At 58.6% G+C, this 23,644-nt stretch overlaps 2 protein-coding genes across 3 annotated transcripts in view; one reads left to right on the top strand and one right to left on the bottom strand.

The window, feature by feature from the left end:
* The window catches only part of LOC139232695 (profilin-1-like), a 762,729-nt gene that overhangs the window by 16,412 nt on the left and 722,673 nt on the right, over positions 1-23,644 (top strand). The window lies entirely within an intron of this gene.
* LOC139232691 (calmodulin-binding transcription activator 2-like) overlaps positions 1,247-23,644 on the bottom strand; it is a 204,100-nt gene continuing 181,702 nt past the window's right edge. Inside the window, exon 21 of the mRNA XM_070863166.1 lies at positions 1,247-1,688. Within this exon, the coding sequence (XP_070719267.1) occupies positions 1,625-1,688 (64 nt within the window). The 3' untranslated portion in view covers positions 1,247-1,624. The remainder of the gene's footprint in view (positions 1,689-23,644) is intronic.

Genomic DNA, 23,644 nt, shown 5'->3' with positions numbered 1-23,644 from the left:
GGAGGGGGAGTGGGTAGGGGGGGAGGGAGAGGGGGAGTGGGTAGGGGGAGGGAGAGGGGGAGGGGGAGTGGATAGGGGGAGGGGGAGGGGGAGGGGGAGTGGGTAGGGGGAGGGTGGGAAGGGGAAGGGGTGAAGTGGGGAGGGGGAGGGGGGAGGGGGGAGGGGGGAGTGGGGAGGAGGGGGAGGGGGGAGTGAGGAGGGGGGGAGTGGGGAGGGGGAGGGAGGGAGTGGGGAGGGGGGGAGGGGAGGGGGGAGTGGGGAGGGGGGGAGGGGGTGGGGAGGGGAGTGGGGAGGGGAGGGGGAGTGGGGAGGGGGGAGGGGGAGTGGGGAGGGGAGGGGGAGGGGGAGGGGGGAGTGGGGAGGGGGAGGGGGGAGTGGGGGGGGGAGGGGGGGGGGGGAGTGGGGAGGGGAGGGTGGGGAGTGGGGAGGGGGAGTGGAGGGGGGGGAGTGGGGAGGGGGAGGGGGAGGGGGAGGGGGAGGGAGGGAGAGGGAACCTTCATTTACTCGGGTGCTGACTGCCCCACAGGGCGACACTCACACAACCTCCCATTTATTGGCTCAACATTATCCAAGTTGGCTCAAATTAACAAAAAATAAATCCAACTGTACACACAGGCTGCCCCCCTCCCTCAGTCTGTGCACACACAGTGCGGGACCCTCCCCTCCCTCAGTCTGTGTACACACAGGCTGCCCCCCTCCCTCAGTCTGTGCACACACAGTGCGGGACCCTCCCCTCCCTCAGTCTGTGTACACACAGGCTGCCCCCTCCCTCAGTCTGTGCACACATAGAGCGGGACCCTCCCCTCCCTCAGTCTGTGTACACACAGGCTGCCCCCCTCCCTCAGTCTGTGCACACACAGAGCGGGACCCTCCCCTCCCTCAGTCAGTGCACACACAGGCTGCTCCCCTCAGAGAGTGGGGGATGAAGTGATTGCAGGGACCCCCAGAAAGCAACTGCCCGTGAAGGGGTATCACCAAGACCGCGGGAGAGCAATCTCCTCTCCCACCTAAATCCACCCCTCGATTACCCCCAGGGACCCGCCATTCTCGAAACGTTCCCGCGGCTGTGACGGACAATTTCTCCGCAATAGCCAGACTTGCTTTTAAGAGGAAATGGCAGGATTATACTCATACCTTTCTACACAAAACATCAGCAACCCCCACCCATTGCAATAATCTTCAATGTCCCCCCCACCCCAGTTACAGCAATCGTCAGTCACGCCCCCCCTCCCCCGTTATGGTAAGCCACAACCTCCCCGGTATCCCTCCACTGTCTATAAGTTACTGGATGCTGGAACCAGCCAGTCACCAGGGCATCAGTGCCGAACTATTTCTGGCCCAATGTAATTGCACAAGTGCGTGAATGAGATGCGGAGCAGAGAGTGAAATGCCGTCCTTTCTTTCTCGGTTAAGACTCGCGATCCTCTGTAAACTCCCCTCGTTACTCCCAAGACTCAAAGCGCGATGTGAAGGTTGGGAACAGACGGGAACAGTAAAATGCAAAGCCGGTTAGCTGTCTCCCCGCTCCCCCAAAGCAGAGTCACACGCTCCACACCCATTCCTCCCACTCAGTCTCGGTCCTGCGGCCAGACACCTTCACAAGTGTGTAACTCGCTGTCGGGCTTTAGGTCGTCAGGCCCCGTTTCTTCAGTGCCTCCAGCTCCTGGGACTGTTTCAGCTCCTTCATCCTGAAAGGCAAAGAGACCATTTCAAACAAATTCAGGGCTCCAGGCACCCGTACCCCACTGAGAGTCGGTGTGTGTGGGACCCGTACCCCAGTGAGAGTCAGTGTGTGTGGGACCCGTACCCCAGTGAGAGTCAGTGTGTGTGGGACCCGTACCCCAGTGAGCGTCAGTATGAGTGGGACCCATTCCCCAGTGAGAGTCAGTGTGTGTGGGACCCGTACCCCAGTGAGAGTCGGTGTGTGTGGGATCCATACCCCAGTGAGAGTCAGTGTGTGTGGGACTGTACCCCAGTGAGAGTCAGTGTGTGTGGGATCCATACCCCAGTGAGAGTCAGTGTGTGTGTGACTGTACCCCAGTGAGAGTCAGTGTGTGTGGGGCCCGTACCCCAGTGAGAGTTGGACCCGTACCCCAGTGAGAGTCGGTGTGTGTGGGACCTGTACCCCAATGAGAGTAAGCGCGTGTGGGGCCTGTACCCCAGTGAGAGTCAGTGTGTGTGGGACCCGTACCCCAGTGAGAGTCAGTGTGTGTGGGACCCGTACCCCAGTGAGAGTCAGTGTGTGTGGGACCCGTACCCCAGTGAGAGTCAGTGTGTGTGGGACCAGTACCCCAGTGAGAGTCAGTGTGTGTGGGACTCGTACCAAGTGAGAGTCAGTGTGTGTGGGACCCGTACCCCAGTGAGAGTCAGTGTGTGTGGGACCCGTACCCCAGTGAGAGTCAGTGTGTGTGGGACCCGTACCCCAGTGAGAGTCAGTGTGTGTGGGACCCGTACCCCAGTGAGAGTCAGTGTGTGTGGGACCCGTACCCCAGTGAGAGTCAGTGTGTGTGGGACCCGTACCCCAGTGAGAGTCAGTGTGTGTGGGACCCGTACCCCAGTGAGAGTCAGTGTGTGTGGGACCCGTACCCCAGTGAGAGTCGGTGTGTGTGGGACCCGTACCCCAGTGAGTGTCGGTGTGTGTGGGACCCGTACCCCAGTGAGAGTCAGTGTGTGTGGGACCTGTACCCCAGTGAGTGTCGGTGTGTGTGGGACTGTACCCCAGTGAGAGTCAGTGTGTGTGGGACCCGTACCCCAGTGAGAGTCAGTGTGTGTGAGACCCGTACCCCAGTGAGAGTCAGTGTGTGTGGGACCGTACCCCTCAGTCAGTGTGTGTGGGACCCGTACCCCAGTGAGAGTCAGTGTGTGTGGGACCCTAACCCCAGTGAGAGTCAGTGTGTGTGGGACCCGTACCCCAGTGAGAGTCAGTGTGTGTGAGACCCGTACCCCAGTGAGAGTCAGTGTGTGTGGGACTGTACCCCAGTGAGAGTCAGTGTGTGTGGGACCTGTACCCCAGTGAGAGTCAGTGTGTGTGGGACCTGTACCCCAGTGAGAGTCAGTGTGTGTGGGGCCCGTACCCCAGTGAGAGTTGGACCCGTACACCAGTGAGAGTCGGTGTGTGTGGGACCTGTACCCCAATGAGAGTAAGCGCGTGTGGGGCCTGTACCCCAGTGAGAGTCAGTGTGTGTGGGACCCGTACCCCAGTGAGAGTCAGTGTGTGTGGGACCAGTACCCCAGTGAGAGTCAGTGTGTGTGGGACTCGTACCAAGTGAGAGTCAGTGTGTGTGGGACCCGTACCCCAGTGAGAGTCAGTGTGTGTGGGACCCGTACCCCAGTGAGAGTCAGTGTGTGTGGGACCCGTACCCCAGTGAGAGTCAGTGTGTGTGGGACCCGTACCCCAGTGAGAGTCAGTGTGTGTGGGACCCGTACCCCAGTGAGAGTCAGTGTGTGTGGGACCCGTACCCCAGTGAGAGTCAGTGTGTGTGGGACCCGTACCCCAGTGAGAGTCAGTGTGTGTGGGACCCGTACCCCAGTGAGAGTCGGTGTGTGTGGGACCCGTACCCCAGTGAGTGTCGGTGTGTGTGGGACCCGTACCCCAGTGAGAGTCAGTGTGTGTGGGACCTGTACCCCAGTGAGTGTCGGTGTGTGTGGGACTGTACCCCAGTGAGAGTCAGTGTGTGTGGGACCCGTACCCCAGTGAGAGTCAGTGTGTGTGAGACCCGTACCCCAGTGAGAGTCAGTGTGTGTGGGACCGTACCCCTCAGTCAGTGTGTGTGGGACCCGTACCCCAGTGAGAGTCAGTGTGTGTGGGACCCTAACCCCAGTGAGAGTCAGTGTGTGTGGGACCCGTACCCCAGTGAGAGTCAGTGTGTGTGAGACCCGTACCCCAGTGAGAGTCAGTGTGTGTGGGACTGTACCCCAGTGAGAGTCAGTGTGTGTGGGACCTGTACCCCAGTGAGAGTCAGTGTGTGTGGGACCTGTACCCCAGTTAGTGTCGGTGTGTGTGGGACTGTACCCCAGTGAGAGTCAGTGTGTGTGGGACCCGTACCCCAGTGAGAGTCAGTGTGTGTGGGACTGTACCCCAGTGAGAGTCAGTGTGTGTGGGACTGTACCCCAGTGAGAGTCAGTGTGTGTGGGACCTGTACCCCAGTGAGAGTCAGTGTGTGTGGGACCTGTACCCCAGTTAGTGTCGGTGTGTGTGGGACTGTACCCCAGTGAGAGTCAGTGTGTGTGGGACCCGTACCCCAGTGAGAGTCAGTGTGTGTGGCACTGTACCCCAGTGAGAGTCAGTGTGTGTGGGACTGTACCCCAGTTAGTGTCGGTGTGTGTGGGACTGTACCCCAGTGAGTGTCAGTGTGTGTGGGACCCGTACCCCAGTGAGAGTCAGTGTGCGTGGGACCCGTACCCCAGTGAGAGTCAGTGTGTGTGGGACCCGTACCCCAGTGAGAGCCAGTGTGTCTGGGACCCGTACCCCAGTGAGAGTCAGTGTGTCTGGGACCCGTACCCCAGTGAGAGTCAGTGTGTGTGGGACTGTACCCCAGAGTCATGTGTGTGGGACTCGTACCCCAGTGAGAGTCAGTGTGTGTGGGACCGTACCCCTCAGTCAGTGTGTGTGGGACTCGTACCACAGTGAGAGTCAGTGTGTGTGGGACCGTACCCCTCAGTCAGTGTGTGTGGGACCCGTACCCCAGTGAGAGTCAGTGTGTGTGGGACCCTAACCCCAGTGAGAGTCAGTGTGTGTGGGACCCGTACCCCAGTGAGCGTCAGTATGAGTGGGACCCATTCCCCAGTGAGAGTCAGTGTGTGTGGGACCCGTACCCCAGTGAGAGTCAGTGTGTGTGGGACCCTAACCCCAGTGAGAGTCAGTGTGTGTGGGACCCGTACCCCAGTGAGCGTCAGTATGTGTGGGACCCATTCCCCAGTGAGAGTCTGCGTGTGTGGGACCCGTACCCCAGTGAGAGTCTGTGTGTGTGGGACCCGTACCCCAGTTAGAGTCAGTGTGTCTGGCATCGAACCCCAGTAAGAGTCATTGTATGGGACCCGTACCCCAGTGAGAGTCAGTGTGTGTGGGACCCGTACCCCAGTGAGAGTCAGTGTGTGTGGGACCAGTACCCCAGTGAGAGTCAGTGTGTGTGGGACTCGTACCAAGTGAGAGTCAGTGTGTGTGGGACCCGTACCCCAGTGAGAGTCAGTGTGTGTGGGACCCGTACCCCAGTGAGAGTCAGTGTGTGTGGGATCCATACCCCAGTGAGAGTCAGTGTGTGTGTGACTGTACCCCAGTGAGAGTCAGTGTGTGTGGGGCCCGTACCCCAGTGAGAGTTGGACCCGTACCCCAGTGAGAGTCGGTGTGTGTGGGACCTGTACCCCAATGAGAGTAAGCGCGTGTGGGGCCTGTACCCCAGTGAGAGTCAGTGTGTGTGGGACCCGTACCCCAGTGAGAGTCAGTGTGTGTGGGACCAGTACCCCAGTGAGAGTCAGTGTGTGTGGGACTCGTACCAAGTGAGAGTCAGTGTGTGTGGGACCCGTACCCCAGTGAGAGTCAGTGTGTGTGGGACCCGTACCCCAGTGAGAGTCAGTGTGTGTGGGACCCGTACCCCAGTGAGAGTCAGTGTGTGTGGGATCCATACCCCAGTGAGAGTCAGTGTGTGTGGGACCCATACCCAGTGAGAGTCAGTGTGTGTGTGTGACTGTACCCCAGTGAGAGTCAGTGTGTGTGGGGCCCGTACCCCAGTGAGAGTTGGACCCGTACCCCAGTGAGAGTCGGTGTGTGTGGGACCTGTACCCCAATGAGAGTAAGCGCGTGTGGGGCCTGTACCCCAGTGAGAATCAGTGTGTGTGGGACCCGTACCCCATTGAGAGTCAGTTTGTGTGGGATCCATACCCCAGTGAGAGTCATTGTGTGTGTGACTGTACCCCAGTGAGAGTCAGTGTGTGTGGGGCCCGTACCCCAGCGAGAGTCAGTGTGTGTGGGACCAGTATCCCAGTGAGAGTCAGTGTGTGTGGGACCCGTACCCCAGTGAGAGTCTGTGTGTGTGGGACCCGTACCCCAGTGAGAGTCAGTATGTGTGGGACCCGTTCCCCAGTGAGAGTCTGCGTGTGTGGGACCCGTACCCCAGTGAGAGTCTGTGTGTGTGGGACCCGTACCCCAGTTAGAGTCAGTGTGTCTGGCATCGTACCCCAGTAAGAGTCATTGTATGGGAACCGTACCCCAGTGAGAGTCAGTGTGTGTGGGACCCGTACGCCAGTGAGAGTCAGTGTGTGTGGGACCCTAACCCCAGTGAGAGTCAGTGTGTGTGGGACCCGTACCCCAGTGAGCGTCAGTATGTGTGGGACCCATTCCCCAGTGAGAGTCTGCGTGTGTGGGACCCGTACCCCAGTGAGAGTCTGTGTGTGTGGGACCCGTACCCCAGTTAGAGTCAGTGTGTCTGGCATCGAACCCCAGTAAGAGTCATTGTATGGGACCCGTACCCCAGTGAGAGTCAGTGTGTGTGGGACCCGTACCCCAGTGAGAGTCAGTGTGTGTGGGACCAGTACCCTAGTGAGAGTCAGTGTGTGTGGGACTCGTACCAAGTGAGAGTCAGTGTGTGTGGGACCCGTACCCCAGTGAGAGTCAGTGTGTGTGGGACCCGTACCCCAGTGAGAGTCAGTGTGTGTGTGACTGTACCCCAGTGAGAGTCAGTGTGTGTGGGGCCCGTACCCCAGTGAGAGTTGGACCCGTACCCCAGTGAGAGTCGGAGTGTGTGGTACCTGTACCCCAATGAGAGTAAGCGCTTGTGGGGCCCGTACCCCAGTGAGAGTCAGTGTGTGTTGGACCCGTACCCCAGTGAGAGTCGGTGTGTGTGGGAGCTGTACACCAATGAGAGTAAGCGCGTGTGGGGCCTGTACCCCAGTGCGAGTCAGTGTGTGTGGGACCCGTACCCCAGTGAGAGTCAGTTTGTGTGGGACCCATATCCCAGTGAGAGTCATCGTGTGTGTGACTGTACCCCAGTGAGACTCAGTGTGTGTGGGGCCCATACCACAGTGAGAGTCAGTGTGTGTTGGACCCGTACCCCAGTGAGAGTCGGTGTGTCTGGGACCCGTACCCCAGTGAGAGTCAGTGTGTTTGGGACCCGTACCCCAGTGAGAGTCAGTATGTGTGGGACCCGTTCCCCAGTGAGAGTCTGCGTGTGTGGGACCCGTACCCCAGTGAGAGTCAGTGTGTGTGGGACCCGGAGCCCAGTTAGAGTCAGTGTGTCTGGCATCGAACCCCAGTAAGAGTCATTGTATGGGACCCGTACCCCAGTGAGAGTCAGTGTGTGTGGGACCCGTACCCCAGTGAGAGTCAGTGTGTGTGGGACCCGTACCCCAGTGAGAGTCAGTGTGTGTGGGACCCGTACCAAGTGAGAGTCAGTGTGTGTGGGATCCATACCCCAGTGAGAGTCAGTGTGTGTGGGACCCATACCCCAGTGAGAGTCAGTGTGTGTGTGACTGTACCCCAGTGAGAGTCAGTGTGTGTGGGGCCCGTACCCCAGTGAGAGTTGGACCCGTACCCCAGTGAGAGTCGGTGTGTGTGGGACCTGTACCCCAATGAGAGTAAGCGCATGTGGGGCCTGTACCCCAGTGAGAGTCAGTGTGTGTGGGACCCGTACCCCAGTGAGAGTCAGTGTGTGTGGGACCAGTACCCCAGTGAGAGTCAGTGTGTGTGGGACTCGTACCAAGTGAGAGTCAGTGTGTGTGGGACCCGTACCCCAGTGAGAGTCAGTGTGTGTGGGACCCGTACCCCAGTGAGAGTCAGTGTGTGTGGGACCCGTACCCCAGTGAGAGTCAGTGTGTGTGGGATCCATACCCCAGTGAGAGTCAGTGTGTTTGGGACCCATACCCCAGTGAGAGTCAGTGTGTGTGTGACTGTACCCCAGTGAGAATCAGTGTGTGTGGGGCCCGTACCCCAGTGAGAGTTGGACCCGTACCCCAGTGAGAGTCGGTGTGTGTGGGACCTGTACCCCAATGAGAGTAAGCGCGTGTGGGACCTGTACCCCAGTGAGAGTCAGTGTGTGTGGGACCCGTACCCCATTGAGAGTCAGTTTGTGTGGGATCCATACCCCAGTGAGAGTCATTGTGTGTGTGACTGTACCCCAGTGAGAGTCAGTGTGTGTGGGGCCCGTACCCCAGCGAGAGTCAGTGTGTGTGGGACACGTACGCCAGTGAGAGTCAGTGTGTGTGGGACCCTAACCCCAGTGAGAGTCAGTGTGTGTGGGACCCGTACCCCAGTGAGCGTCAGTATGTGTGGGACCCATTCCCCAGTGAGAGTCTGCGTGTGTGGGACCCGTACCCCAGTGAGAGTCTGTGTGTGTGGGACCCGTACCCCAGTTAGAGTCAGTGTGTCTGGCATCGAACCCCAGTAAGAGTCATTGTATGGGACCCGTACCCCAGTGAGAGTCAGTGTGTGTGGGACCTGTACCCCAGTGAGAGTCAGTGTGTGTGGGACCTGTACCCCAGTTAGTGTCGGTGTGTGTGGGACTGTACCCCAGTGAGAGTCAGTGTGTGTGGGACCCGTACCCCAGTGAGAGTCAGTGTGTGTGGGACTGTACCCCAGTGAGAGTCAGTGTGTGTGGGACTGTACCCCAGTTAGTGTCGGTGTGTGTGGGACTGTACCCCAGTGAGTGTCAGTGTGTGTGGGACCCGTACCCCAGTGAGAGTCAGTGTGCGTGGGACCCGTACCCCAGTGAGAGTCAGTGTGTGTGGCACCCGCACCCCAGTGAGAGTCAGTGTGTCTGAGACCCGTACCCCAGTGAGAGTCAGTGTGTGTGGGACCCGTACCCCAGTGAGAGCCAGTGTGTCTGGGACCCGTACCCCAGTGAGAGTCAGTGTGTCTGGGACCCGTACCCCAGTGAGAGTCAGTGTGTGTGGGACTGTACCCCAGAGTCATGTGTGTGGGACTCGTACCCCAGTGAGAGTCAGTGTGTGTGGGACCGTACCCCTCAGTCAGTGTGTGTGGGACCCGTACCCCAGTGAGAGTCAGTGTGTGTGGGACCCTAACCCCAGTGAGAGTCAGTGTGTGTGGGACCCGTACCCCAGTGAGCGTCAGTATGAGTGGGACCCATTCCCCAGTGAGAGTCAGTGTGTGTGGGACCCGTACCCCAGTGAGAGTCAGTGTGTGTGGGACCCTAACCCCAGTGAGAGTCAGTGTGTGTGGGACCCGTACCCCAGTGAGCGTTAGTATGTGTGGGACCCATTCCCCAGTGAGAGTCTGCGTGTGTGGGACCCGTACCCCAGTGAGAGTCTGTGTGTGTGGGACCAGTACCCCAGTGAGAGTCAGTGTGTGTGGGACTCGTACCAAGTGAGAGTCAGTGTGTGTGGGACCCGTACCCCAGTGAGAGTCAGTGTGTGTGGGACCCGTACCCCAGTGAGAGTCAGTGTGTGTGGGACCCGTACCCCAGTGAGAGTCAGTGTGTGTGGGATCCATACCCCAGTGAGAGTCAGTGTGTGTGGGACCCATACCCCAGTGAGAGTCAGTGTGTGTGTGACTGTACCCCAGTGAGAGTCAGTGTGTGTGGGGCCCGTACCCCAGTGAGAGTTGGACCCGTACCCCAGTGAGAGTCGGTGTGTGTGGGACCTGTACCCCAATGAGAGTAAGCGCGTGTGGGGCCTGTACCCCAGTGAGAGTCAGTGTGTGTGGGACCCGTACCCCAGTGAGAGTCAGTGTGTGTGGGACCCGTACCCCAGTGAGAGTCAGTGTGTGTGGGACCCGTACCCCAGTGAGAGTCAGTGTGTGTGGGATCCATACCCCAGTGAGAGTCAGTGTGTTTGGGACCCATACCCCAGTGAGAGTCAGTGTGTGTGTGACTGTACCCCAGTGAGAGTCAGTGTGTGTGGGGCCCGTACCCCAGTGAGAGTTGGACCCGTACCCCAGTGAGAGTCGGTGTGTGTGGGACCTGTACCCCAATGAGAGTAAGCGCGTGTGGGACCTGTACCCCAGTGAGAGTCAGTGTGTGTGGGACCCGTACCCCATTGAGAGTCAGTTTGTGTGGGATCCATACCCCAGTGAGAGTCATTGTGTGTGTGACTGTACCCCAGTGAGAGTCAGTGTGTGTGGGGCCCGTACCCCAGCGAGAGTCAGTGTGTGTGGGACCAGTATCCCAGTGAGAGTCAGTGTGTGTGGGACCCGTACCCCAGTGAGAGTCTGTGTGTGTGGGACCCGTACCCCAGTGAGAGTCAGTATGTGTGGGACCCGTTCCCCAGTGAGAGTCTGCGTGTGTGGGACCCGTACCCCAGTGAGAGTCTGTGTGTGTGGGACCCGTACCCCAGTTAGAGTCAGTGTGTCTGGCATCGTACCCCAGTAAAAGTCATTGTATGGGACCCGTACCCCAGTGAGAGTCAGTGTGTGTGGGACCCGTACGCCAGTGAGAGTCAGTGTGTGTGGGACCCTAACCCCAGTGAGAGTCAGTGTGTGTGGGACCCGTACCCCAGTGAGCGTCAGTATGTGTGGGACCCATTCCGCAGTGAGAGTCTGCGTGTGTGGGACCCGTACCCCAGTGAGAGTCTGTGTGAGTGGGACCCGTACCCCAGTTAGAGTCAGTGTGTCTGGCATCGAACCCCAGTAAGAGTCATTGTATGGGACCCGTACCCCAGTGAGAGTCAGTGTGTGTGGGACCTGTACCCCAGTGAGAGTCAGTGTGTGTGGGACCTGTACCCCAGTTAGTGTCGGTGTGTGTGGGACTGTACCCCAGTGAGAGTCAGTGTGTGTGGGACCCGTACCCCAGTGAGAGTCAGTGTGTGTGGGACTGTACCCCAGTGAGAGTCAGTGTGTGTGGGACTGTACCCCAGTTAGTGTCGGTGTGTGTGGGACTGTACCCCAGTGAGTGTCAGTGTGTGTGGGACCCGTACCCCAGTGAGAGTCAGTGTGCGTGGGACCCGTACCCCAGTGAGAGTCACTGTGTGTGGGACTGTACCCCAGTGAGTGTCAGTGTGTGTGGGACCCGTACCCCAGTGAGAGTCAGTGTGTGTGGCACCCGCACCCCAGTGAGAGTCAGTGTGTCTGAGACCCGTACCCCAGTGAGAGTCAGTGTGTCTGGGACCCGTACCCCAGTGAGAGTCAGTGTGTCTGGGACCCGTACCCCAGTGAGAGTCAGTGTGTCTGGGACCCGTACCCCAGTGAGAGTCAGTGTGTGTGGGACTGTACCCCAGAGTCATGTGTGTGGGACTCGTACCCCAGTGAGAGTCAGTGTGTGTGGGACCGTACCCCTCAGTCAGTGTGTGTGGGACCCGTACCCCAGTGAGAGTCAGTGTGTGTGGGACCCTAACCCCAGTGAGAGTCAGTGTGTGTGGGACCCGTACCCCAGTGAGCGTCAGTATGAGTGGGACCCATTCCCCAGTGAGAGTCAGTGTGTGTGGGACCCGTACCCCAGTGAGAGTCAGTGTGTGTGGGACCCTAACCCCAGTGAGAGTCAGTGTGTGTGGGACCCGTACCCCAGTAAGAGTCATTGTATGGGACCCGTACCCCAGTGAGAGTCAGTGTGTGTGGGACCGTACCCCTCAGTCAGTGTGTGTGGGACCCGTACCCCAGTGAGAGTCAGTGTGTGTGGGACCCTAACCCCAGTGAGAGTCAGTGTGTGTGGGACCCGTACCCCAGTGAGCGTCAGTATGTGTGGGACCCATTCCCCAGTGAGAGTCAGTGTGTGTGGGACCCGTACCCCAGTGAGAGTCTGTGTGTGTGGGACCCGTACCCCAGTTAGAGTCAGTGTGTCTGGCATCGAACCCCAGTAAGAGTCATTGTATGGGACCCGTACCCCAGTGAGAGTCAGTGTGTGTGGGACCAGTACCCCAGTGAGAGTCAGTGTGTGTGGGACTCGTACCAAGTGAGAGTCAGTGTGTGTGGGACCCGTACCCCAGTGAGAGTCAGTGTGTGTGGGACCCGTACCCCAGTGAGAGTCAGTGTGTGTGGGACCCGTACCCCAGTGAGAGTCAGTGTGTGTGGGATCCATACCCCAGTGAGAGTCAGTGTGTGTGTGACTGTACCCCAGTGAGAGTCAGTGTGTGTGGGGCCCGTACCCCAGTGAGAGTTGGACCCGTACCCCAGTGAGAGTCGGTGTGTGTGGGACCTGTACCCCAATGAGAGTAAGCGTGTGTGGGGCCTGTACCCCAGTGAGAGTCAGTGTGTGTGGGACCCGTACCCCAGTGAGAGTCAGTGTGTGTGGGACCAGTACCCCAGTGAGAGTCAGTGTGTGTGGGACTCGTACCAAGTGAGAGTCAGTGTGTGTGGGACCCGTACCCCAGTGAGAGTCAGTGTGTGTGGGACCCGTACCCCAGTGAGAGTCAGTGTGTGTGGGACACGTACCCCAGTGAGAGTCAGTGTGTGTGGGACCCATACCCCAGTGAGAGTCAGTGTGTGTGTGACTGTACCCCAGTGAGAGTCAGTGTGTGTGGGGCCCGTACCCCAGTGAGAGTTGGACCCGTACCCCAGTGAGAGTCGGTGTGTGTGGGACCTGTACCCCAATGAGAGTAAGCGCGTGTGGGGCCTGTACCCCAGTGAGAGTCAGTGTGTGTGGGACCCGTACCCCATTGAGAGTCAGTTTGTGTGGGATCCATACCCCAGTGAGAGTCATTGTGTGTGTGACTGTACCCCAGTGAGAGTCAGTGTGTGTGGGGCCCGTACCCCAGCGAGAGTCAGTGTGTGTGGGACCAGTATCCCAGTGAGAGTCAGTGTGTGTGGGACCCGTACCCCAGTGAGAGTCTGTGTGTGTGGGACCCGTACCCCAGTGAGAGTCAGTATGTGTGGGACCCGTTCCCCAGTGAGAGTCTGCGTGTGTGGGACCCGTACCCCAGTGAGAGTCTGTGTGTGTGGGACCTGTACCCCAGTTAGAGTCAGTGTGTCTGGCATCGTACCCCAGTAAGAGTCATTGTATGGGAACCGTACCCCAGTGAGAGTCAGTGTGTGTGGGACCCGTACGCCAGTGAGAGTCAGTGTGTGTGGGACCCTAACCCCAGTGAGAGTCAGTGTGTGTGGGACCCGTACCCCAGTGAGCGTCAGTATGTGTGGGACCCATTCCCCAGTGAGAGTCTGCGTGTGTGGGACCCGTACCCCAGTTAGAGTCAGTGTGTCTGGCATCGAACCCCAGTAAGAGTCATTGTATGGGACCCGTACCCCAGTGAGAGTCAGTGTGTGTGGGACCCGTACCCCAGTGAGAGTCAGTGTGTGTGGGACCAGTACCCTAGTGAGAGTCAGTGTGTGTGGGACTCGTACCAAGTGAGAGTCAGTGTGTGTGGGACCCGTACCCCAGTGAGAGTCAGTGTGTGTGGGACCCGTACCCCAGTGAGAGTCAGTGTGTGTGTGACTGTACCCCAGTGAGAGTCAGTGTGTGTGGGGCCCGTACCCCAGTGAGAGTTGGACCCGTACCCCAGTGAGAGTCGGTGCGTGTGGTACCTGTACCCCAATGAGAGTAAGCGCTTGTGGGGCCCGTATCCCAGTGAGAGTCAGTGTGTGTTGGACCCGTACCCCAGTGAGAGTCGGTGTGTGTGGGAGCTGTACCCCAATGAGAGTAAGCGCGTGTGGGGCCTGTACCCCAGTGAGAGTCAGTGTGTGTGGGACCCGTACCCCAGTGAGAGTCAGTTTGTGTGGGACCCATATCCCAGTGAGAGTCATCGTGTGTGTGACTGTACCCCAGTGAGAGTCAGTGTGTGTTGGACCCGTACCCCAGTGAGAGTCAGTGTGTTTGGGACCCGTACGCAAGTGAGACTCGGTGTGTCTGGGACCCATTCCCCAGTGAGAGTCTGCGTGTGTGGGACCCGTACCCCAGTGAGAGTCAGTGTGTCTGGCATCGAACCCCAGTAAGAGTCATTGTATGGGACCCGTACCCCAGTGAGAGTCAGTGTGTGTGGGACCCAGAGCCCAGTTAGAGTCAGTGTGTCTGGCATCGAACCCCAGTAAGAGTCATTGTATGGGACCCGTACCCCAGTGAGAGTCAGTGTGTGTGGGACCCGTACCCCAGTGAGAGTCAGTGTGTGTGGGACCAGTACCCCAGTGAGAGTCAGTGTGTGTGGGACTCGTACCAAGTGAGAGTCAGTGTGTGTGGGACCCGTACCCCAGTGAGAGTCAGTGTGTGTGGGACCCGTACCCCAGTGAGAGTCAGTGTGTGTGGGACCCGTACCCCAGTGAGAGTCAGTGTGTGTGGGATCCATACCCCAGTGAGAGTCAGTGTGTGTGGGACCCATACCCCAGTGAGAGTCAGTGTGTGTGTGATCGTACCACAGTGAGAGTCAGTGTGTGTGGGGCCCGTACCCCAGTGAGAGTTGGACCCGTACCCCAGTGAGAGTCGGTGTGTGTGGGACCTGTACCCCAATGAGAGTAAGCGCGTGTGGGGCCTGTACCCCAGTGAGAGTCAGTGTGTGTGGGACCCGTACCCCAGTGAGAGTCAGTGTGTGTGGGACCAGTACCCCAGTGAGAGTCAGTGTGTGTGGGACTCGTACCAAGTGAGAGTCAGTGTGTGTGGGACCCGTACCCCAGTGAGAGTCAGTGTGTGTGGGACCCGTACCCCAGTGAGAGTCAGTGTGTGTGTGACTGTACCCCAGTGAGAGTCAGTGTGTGTGGGGCCCGTACCCCAGTGAGAGTCGGTGTGTGTGGGACCTGTACCCCAATGAGAGTAAGCGCGTGTGGGACCTGTACCCCAGTGAGAGTCAGTGTGTGTGGGACCCGTACCCCATTGAGAGTCAGTTTGTGTGGGATCCATACCCCAGTGAGAGTCATTGTGTGTGTGACTGTACCCCAGTGAGAGTCAGTGTGTGTGGGGCCCGTACCCCAGCGAGAGTCAGTGTGTGTGGGACCAGTATCCCAGTGAGAGTCAGCGTGTGTGGGACCCGTACCCCAGTGAGAGTCTGTGTGTGTGGGACCCGTACCCCAGTGAGAGTCAGTATGTGTGGGACCCGTTCCCCAGTGAGAGTCTGCGTGTGTGGGACCCGTACCCCAGTGAGAGTCTGTGTGTGTGGGACCCGTACCCCAGTTAGAGTCAGTGTGTCTGGCATCGTACCCCAGTAAGAGTCATTGTATGGGACCCGTACCCCAGTGAGAGTTAGTGTGTGTGGGACCCGTATGCCAGTGAGAGTCAGTGTGTGTGGGACCCTAACCCCAGTGAGAGTCAGTGTGTGTGGGACCCGTACCCCAGTGAGCGTCAGTATGTGTGGGACCCATTCCCCAGTGAGAGTCTGCGTGTGTGGGACCCGTACCCCAGTGAGAGTCTGTGTGTGTGGGACCCGTACCCCAGTTAGAGTCAGTGTGTCTGGCATCGAACCCCAGTAAGAGTCATTGTATGGGACCCGTACCCCAGTGAGAGTCAGTGTATGTGGGACCCGTACCCCAGTGAGAGTCAGTGTGTGTGGGACCAGTACCCCAGTGAGAGTCAGTGTGTGTGGGACTCGTACCAAGTGAGAGTCAGTGTGTGTGGGACCCGTACCCCAGTGAGAGTCAGTGTGTGTGGGACCCGTACCCCAGTGAGAGTCAGTGTGTGTGTGACTGTACCCCAGTGAGAGTCAGTGTGTGTGGGGCCCGTACCCCAGTGAGAGTTGGACCCGTACCCCAGTGAGAGTCGGTGTGTGTGGGGCCCATACCACAGTGAGAGTCAGTGTGTGTTGGACCCGTACCCCAGTGAGAGTCGGTGTGTCTGGGACCCGTACCCCAGTGAGAGTCAGTGTGTGTGGGGCCTGTACCCCAGTGAGAGTCAGTGTGTGTGGGACCTGTACCCCAGTGAGAGTCAGTGTGTGTGGGGCCTGTACCCCAGTGAGAGTCAGTGTGTGTGGGGCCTGTACCCCAGTGAGAGTCAGTGTGTGTGGGACCCGTACCCCAGTGAGAGTCAGTTTGTGTGGGACCCATACCCCAGTGAGAGTCATTGTGTGTGTGACTGTACCCCAGTGAGAGTCAGTGTGTGTGGGACTGTACCCCAGTGAGAGTCAGCGTGTGTGGGACCCGTATCCCAGTGAGAGTCAGTGTGTGTGGGACCCGTACCCCAGCGGGAGTCAGTGTGTGTGGGACCCGTATCCCAGTGAGAGTCAGTGTGTCTGGGACACGTACCCCAGTGAGAGTCATTGTGTGTGTGACTGTACCCCAGTGAGAGTCAGTGTGTGTGGGGCCCGTACCCCAGCGAGAGTCAGTGTGTGTGGGACCCGTATCCCAGTGAGAGTCAGTGTGTCTGGGACCCATACCCCAGTGAGAGTCAGCGTGTGGGGGGCCCGTACCCCAGTGAGAATCAGTGTGTGTGGGACACGTACCCCGGTGAGAGTCAGTGTGTGTGGGACCCGTACCCCAGTGAGAGTCAGTGTGTGTGGGACTGTACCCCAGTGAGAGTCAGTGTGTGTGGGGCCCGTACCCCAGTGAGAGTTAGTGTGTGTTGGACCCGTACCCCAGTGAGAGTCAGTGTGTGTGTGGGACCCTAACCCCAATGAGAGTAAGCGCGTGTGGGGCCTGTACCCCAGTGAGAGTCAGTGTGTGTGGGTCCCGTACCCCAGTAAGAGTCATTGTATGGGACCCGTACCCCAGTGAGAGTCAGTGTGTGTGGGACTCGTACCAAGTGAGAGTCAGTGTGTGTGGGACCCGTACCCCAGTGAGAGTCAGTGTGTGTGGGACCCGTACCCCAGTGAGAGTCAGTGTGTGTGGGACCCGTACCCCAGTGAGAGTCAGTGTGTGTGGGATCCATACCCCAGTGAGAGTCAGTGTGTGTGGGACCCATACCCCAGTGAGAGTCAGTGTGTGTGTGATCGTACCACAGTGAGAGTCAGTGTGTGTGGGGCCCGTACCCCAGTGAGAGTTGGACCCGTACCCCAGTGAGAGTCGGTGTGTGTGGGACCTGTACCCCAATGAGAGTAAGCGCGTGTGGGGCCTGTACCCCAGTGAGAGTCAGTGTGTGTGGGACCCGTACCCCAGTGAGAGTCAGTGTGTGTGGGACCAGTACCCCAGTGAGAGTCAGTGTGTGTGGGACTCGTACCAAGTGAGAGTCAGTGTGTGTGGGACCCGTACCCCAGTGAGAGTCAGTGTGTGTGGGACCCGTACCCCAGTGAGAGTCAGTGTGTGTGGGACCCGTACCCCAGTGAGAGTCAGTGTGTGTGGGATCCATACCCCAGTGAGAGTCAGTGTGTTTGGGACCCATACCCCAGTGAGAGTCAGTGTGTGTGTGACTGTACCCCAGTGAGAGTCAGTGTGTGTGGGGCCCGTACCCCAGTGAGAGTCGGTGTGTGTGGGACCTGTACCCCAATGAGAGTAAGCGCGTGTGGGACCTGTACCCCAGTGAGAGTCAGTGTGTGTGGGACCCGTACCCCATTGAGAGTCAGTTTGTGTGGGATCCATACCCCAGTGAGAGTCATTGTGTGTGTGACTGTACCCCAGTGAGAGTCAGTGTGTGTGGGGCCCGTACCCCAGCGAGAGTCAGTGTGTGTGGGACCAGTATCCCAGTGAGAGTCAGTGTGTGTGGGACCCGTACCCCAGTGAGAGTCTGTGTGTGTGGGACCCGTACCCCAGTGAGAGTCAGTATGTGTGGGACCCGTTCCCCAGTGAGAGTCTGCGTGTGTGGGACCCGTACCCCAGTGAGAGTCTGTGTGTGTGGGACCCGTACCCCAGTTAGAGTCAGTGTGTCTGGCATCGTACCCCAGTAAGAGTCATTGTATGGGACCCGTACCCCAGTGAGAGTCAGTGTGTGTGGGACCCGTACGCCAGTGAGAGTCAGTGTGTGTGGGACCCTAACCCCAGTGAGAGTCAGTGTGTGTGGGACCCGTACCCCAGTGAGCGTCAGTATGTGTGGGACCCATTCCCCAGTGAGAGTCTGCGTGTGTGGGACCCGTACCCCAGTGAGAGTCTGTGTGTGTGGGACCCGTACCCCAGTTAGAGTCAGTGTGTCTGGCATCGAACCCCAGTAAGAGTCATTGTATGGGACCCGTACCCCAGTGAGAGTCAGTGTATGTGGGACCCGTACCCCAGTGAGAGTCAGTGTGTGTGGGACCAGTACCCCAGTGAGAGTCAGTGTGTGTGGGACTCGTACCAAGTGAGAGTCAGTGTGTGTGGGACCCGTACCCCAGTGAGAGTCAGTGTGTGTGGGACCCGTACCCCAGTGAGAGTCAGTGTGTGTGTGACTGTACCCCAGTGAGAGTCAGTGTGTGTGGGGCCCGTACCCCAGTGAGAGTTGGACCCGTACCCCAGTGAGAGTCGGTGTGTGTGGGAGCTGTACCCCAATGAGAGTAAGCGCGTGTGGGGCCTGTACCCCAGTGAGAGTCAGTGTGTGTGGGACCCGTACCCCAGTGAGAGTCAGTTTGTGTGGGACCCATATCCCAGTGAGAGTCAGTGTGTGTGGGGCCCATACCACAGTGAGAGTCAGTGTGTGTTGGACCCGTACCCCAGTGAGAGTCGGTGTGTCTGGGACCCGTACCCCAGTGAGAGTCAGTGTGTGTGGGGCCTGTACCCCAGTGAGAGTCAGTGTGTGTGGGGCCTGTACCCCAGTGAGAGTCAGTGTGTGTGGGACCCGTACCCCAGTGAGAGTCAGTTTGTGTGGGACCCATACCCCAGTGAGAGTCATTGTGTGTGTGACTGTACCCCAGTGAGAGTCAGTGTGTGTGGGACTGTACCCCAGTGAGAGTCAGCGTGTGTGGGACCCGTATCCCAGTGAGAGTCAGTGTGTGTGGGACCCGTACCCCAGCGGGAGTCAGTGTGTGTGGGACCCGTATCCCAGTGAGAGTCAGTGTGTCTGGGACACGTACCCCAGTGAGAGTCATTGTGTGTGTGACTGTACCCCAGTGAGAGTCAGTGTGTGTGGGGCCCGTACCCCAGCGAGAGTCAGTGTGTGTGGGACCCGTATCCCAGTGAGAGTCAGTGTGTCTGGGACCCATACCCCAGTGAGAGTCAGCGTGTGGGGGGCCCGTACCCCAGTGAGAATCAGTGTGTGTGGGACACGTACCCCGGTGAGAGTCAGTGTGTGTGGGACCCGTACCCCAGTGAGAGTCAGTGTGTGTGGGACTGTACCCCAGTGAGAGTCAGTGTGTGTGGGGCCCGTACCCCAGTGAGAGTTAGTGTGTGTTGGACCCGTACCCCAGTGAGAGTCAGTGTGTGTGTGGGACCCTAACCCCAATGAGAGTAAGCGCGTGTGGGGCCTGTACCCCAGTGAGAGTCAGTGTGTGTGGGTCCCGTACCCCAGTGAGAGTCAGTTTGTGTGGGGCCCGTACCCCAGTGAGAGTCAGTGTGTGTGGGACCCGTACCCCAGTGAGAGTCAGTGTGTGTGGGATCCATACCCCAGTGAGAGTCAGTGTGTGTGGGACCCATACCCCAGTGAGAGTCAGTGTGTGTGTGACTGTACCACAGTGAGAGTCAGTGTGTGTGGGGCCCGTACCCCAGTGAGAGTTGGACCCGTACCCCAGTGAGAGTCGGTGTGTGTGGGACCTGTACCCCAATGAGAGTAAGCGCGTGTGGTGATTGTACCCCAGTGAGAGTCAGTGTGTGTGGGACCCGTACCCCAGTGAGAGTCAGTGTGTGTGGGACCAGTACCCCAGTGAGAGTCAGTGTGTGTGGGACTCGTACCAAGTGAGAGTCAGTGTGTGTGGGACCCGTACCCCAGTGAGAGTCAGTGTGTGTGGGACCCGTACCCCAGTGAGAGTCAGTGTGTGTGGGACCCGTACCCCAGTGAAAGTCAGTGTGTGTGGGATCCATACCCCAGTGAGAGTCAGTGTGTGTGGGACCCATACCCCAGTGAGAGTCAGTGTGTGTGTGACTGTACCCCAGTGAGAGTCAGTGTGTGTGGGGCCCGTACCCCAGTGAGAGTTGGACCCTTACCCCAGTGAGAGTCAGTGCGTGTGGGACCCGTACCCCATTGAGAGTCAGTTTGTGTGGGATCCATACCCCAGTGAGAGTCATTGTGTGTGTGACTGTACCCCAGTGAGAGTCAGTGTGTGTGGGGCCCGTACACCAGCGAGAGTCAGTGTGAGTGGGACCAGTATCCCAGTGAGAGTCAGTGTGTGTGGGACCCGTACCCCAGTGAGAGTCTGTGTGTGTGGGACCCGTACCCCAGTGAGAGTCAGTATGTGTGGGACCCGTTCCCCAGTGAGAGTCTGCGTGTGTGGGACCCGTACCCCAGTGAGAGTCTGTGTGTGTGGGACCCGTACCCCAGTTAGAGTCAGTGTGTCTGGCATCGTACCCCAGTAAGAGTCATTGTATGGGACCCGTACCCCAGTGAGAGTTAGTGTGTGTGGGATCCGTACGCCAGTGAGAGTCAGTGTGTGTGGGACCCTAACCCCAGTGAGAGTCAGTGTGTGTGGGACCCGTACCCCAGTGAGCGTCAGTATGTGTGGGACCCATTCCCCAGTGAGAGTCTGCGTGTGTGGGACCCGTACCCCAGTGAGAGTCTGTGTGTGTGGGACCCGTACCCCAGTTAGAGTCAGTGTGTCTGGCATCGAACCCCAGTAAGAGTCATTGTATGGGACCCGTACCCCAGTGAGAGTCAGTGTGTGTGGGACCCGTACCCCAGTGAGAGTCAGTGTGTGTGGGACCAGTACCCCAGTGAGAGTCAGTGTGTGTGGGACTCGTACCAAGTGAGAGTCAGTGTGTGTGGGACCCGTACCCCAGTGAGAGTCAGTGTGTGTGGGACCCGTACCCCAGTGAAAGTCAGTGTGTGTGGGACCCGTACCCCAGTGAAAGTCAGTGTGTGTGGGATCCATACCCCAGTGAGAGTCAGTGTGTGTGGGACCCATACCCCAGTGAGAGTCAGTGTGTGTGTGACTGTACCCCAGTGAGAGTCAGTGTGTGTGGGGCCCGTACCCCAGTGAGAGTTGTACCCGTACCCCAGTGAGAGTCGGTGTGTGTGGGACCTGTACCCCAATGAGAGTCAGTGCGTGTGGGACCCGTACCCCATTGAGAGTCAGTTTGTGTGGGATCCATACCCCAGTGAGAGTCATTGTGTGTGTGACTGTACCCCAGTGAGAGTCAGTGTGTGTGGGGCCCGTACCCCAGCGAGAGTCAGTGTGAGTGGGACCAGTATGCCAGTGAGAGTCAGTGTGTGTGGGACCCGTACCCCAGTGAGAGTCTGTGTGTGTGGGACCCGTACCCCAGTGAGAGTCAGTATGTGTGGGACCCGTTCCCCAGTGAGAGTCTGCGTGTGTGGGACCCGTACCCCAGTGAGAGTCTGTGTGTGTGGGACCCGTACCCCAGTTAGAGTCAGTGTGTCTGGCATCGTACCCCAGTAAGAGTCATTGTATGGGACCCGTACCCCAGTGAGAGTTAGTGTGTGTGGGATCCGTACGCCAGTGAGAGTCAGTGTGTGTGGGACCCTAACCCCAGTGAGAGTCAGTGTGTGTGGGACCCGTACCCCAGTGAGCGTCAGTATGTGTGGGACCCATTCCCCAGTGAGAGTCTGCGTGTGTGGGACCCGTACCCCAGTGAGAGTCTGTGTGTGTCGGACCCGTACCCCAGTTAGAGTCAGTGTGTCTGGCATCGAACCCCAGTAAGAGTCATTGTATGGGACCCGTACCCCAGTGAGAGTCAGTGTGTGTGGGACCCGTACCCCAGTGAGAGTCAGTGTGTGTGGGACCAGTACCCCAGTGAGAGTCAGTGTGTGTGGGACTCGTACCAAGTGAGAGTCAGTGTGTGTGGGACCCGTACCCCAGTGAGAGTCAGTGTGTGTGGGACCCGTACCCCAGTGAGAGTAAGTGTGTGTGTGACTGTACCCCAGTGAGAGTAAGTGTGTGTGGGGCCCGTACCCCAGTGAGAGTTGGACCCGTACCCCAGTGAGAGTCAGTGTGTGTGGGGCCCGTACACCAGCAAGAGTCAGTGTGTGTGGGACCCGTATCCCAGTGAGAGTCAGTGTGTCTGGGACCCATACCCCAGTGAGAGTCAGCGTGTGGGGGGCCCGTACCCCAGTGAGAATCAGTGTGTGTGGGACCCGTACCCCGGTGAGAGTCAGTGTGTGTGGGACCCGTACCCCAGTGAGAGTCAGTGTGTGTGGGACTGTACCCCAGTGAGAGTCAGTGTGTGTGGGGCCCGTACCCCAGTGAGAGTTAGTGTGTGTTGGACCCGTACCCCAGTGAGAGTCAGTGTGTGTGTGGGACCCTAACCCCAATGAGAGTAAGCGCGTGTGGGGCCTGTACCCCAGTGAGAGTCAGTGTGTGTGGGACCCGTACCCCAGTGAGAGTCAGTTTGTGTGGGGCCCGTACCCCAGTGAGAGTCAGTGTGTGTGGGACCCGTACCCCAGTGAGAGTCAGTGTGTGTGGGATCCATACCCCAGTGAGAGTCAGTGTGTGTGGGACCCATACCCCAGTGAGAGTCAGTGTGTGTGTGACTGTACCACAGTGAGAGTCAGTGTGTGTGGGGCCCGTACCCCAGTGAGAGTTGGACCCGTACCCCAGTGAGAGTCGGTGTGTGTGGGACCTGTACCCCAATGAGAGTAAGCGCGTGTGGGGATTGTACCCCAGTGAGAGTCAGTGTGTGTGGGACCCGTACCCCAGTGAGAGTCAGTGTGTGTGGGACCAGTACCCCAGTGAGAGTCAGTGTGTGTGGGACTCGTACCAAGTGAGAGTCAGTGTGTGTGGGACCCGTACCCCAGTGAGAGTCAGTGTGTGTGGGACCCGTACCCCAGTGAGAGTCAGTGTGTGTGGGACCCGTACCCCAGTGAAAGTCAGTGTGTGTGGGATCCATACCCCAGTGAGAGTCAGTGTGTGTGGGACCCATACCCCAGTGAGAGTCAGTGTGTGTGTGACTGTACCCCAGTGAGAGTCAGTGTGTGTGGGGCCCGTACCCCAGTGAGAGTTGGACCCGTACCCCAGTGAGAGTCAGTGTGTGTGGGACCTGTACCCCAATGAGAGTAAGCGCGTGTGGGACCTGTACCCCAGTGAGAGTCAGTGCGTGTGGGACCCGTACCCCATTGAGAGTCAGTTTGTGTGGGATCCATACCCCAGTGAGAGTCATTGTGTGTGTGACTGTACCCCAGTGAGAGTCAGTGTGTGTGGGGCCCGTACCCCAGCGAGAGTCAGTGTGAGTGGGACCAGTATCCCAGTGAGAGTCAGTGTGTGTGGGACCCGTACCCCAGTGAGAGTCTGTGTGTGTGGGACCCGTACCCCAGTGAGAGTCAGTATGTGTGGGACCCGTTCCCCAGTGAGAGTCTGCGTGTGTGGGACCCGTACCCCAGTGAGAGTCTGTGTGTGTGGGACCCGTACCCCAGTTAGAGTCAGTGTGTCTGGCATCGTACCCCAGTAAGAGTCATTGTATGGGACCCGTACCCCAGTGAGAGTTAGTGTGTGTGGGATCCGTACGCCAGTGAGAGTCAGTGTGTGTGGGACCCTAACCCCAGTGAGAGTCAGTGTGTGTGGGACCCGTACCCCAGTGAGCGTCAGTATGTGTGGGACCCATTCCCCAGTGAGAGTCTGCGTGTGTGGGACCCGTACCCCAGTGAGAGTCTGTGTGTGTGGGACCCGTACCCCAGTTAGAGTCAGTGTGTCTGGCATCGAACCCCAGTAAGAGTCATTGTATGGGACCCGTACCCCAGTGAGAGTCAGTGTGTGTGGGACCCGTACCCCAGTGAGAGTCAGTGTGTGTGGGACCAGTACCCCAGTGAGAGTCAGTGTGTGTGGGACTCGTACCAAGTGAGAGTCAGTGTGTGTGGGACCCGTACCCCAGTGAGAGTCAGTGTGTGTGGGACCCGTACCCCAGTGAGAGTCAGTG

This window comes from Pristiophorus japonicus, chromosome 20, assembly GCF_044704955.1.
Source record: "Pristiophorus japonicus isolate sPriJap1 chromosome 20, sPriJap1.hap1, whole genome shotgun sequence".
Taxonomy (NCBI): Eukaryota; Metazoa; Chordata; class Chondrichthyes; family Pristiophoridae; genus Pristiophorus; species Pristiophorus japonicus.
This window is presented reverse-complemented; position numbering and strand designations above follow the sequence as displayed.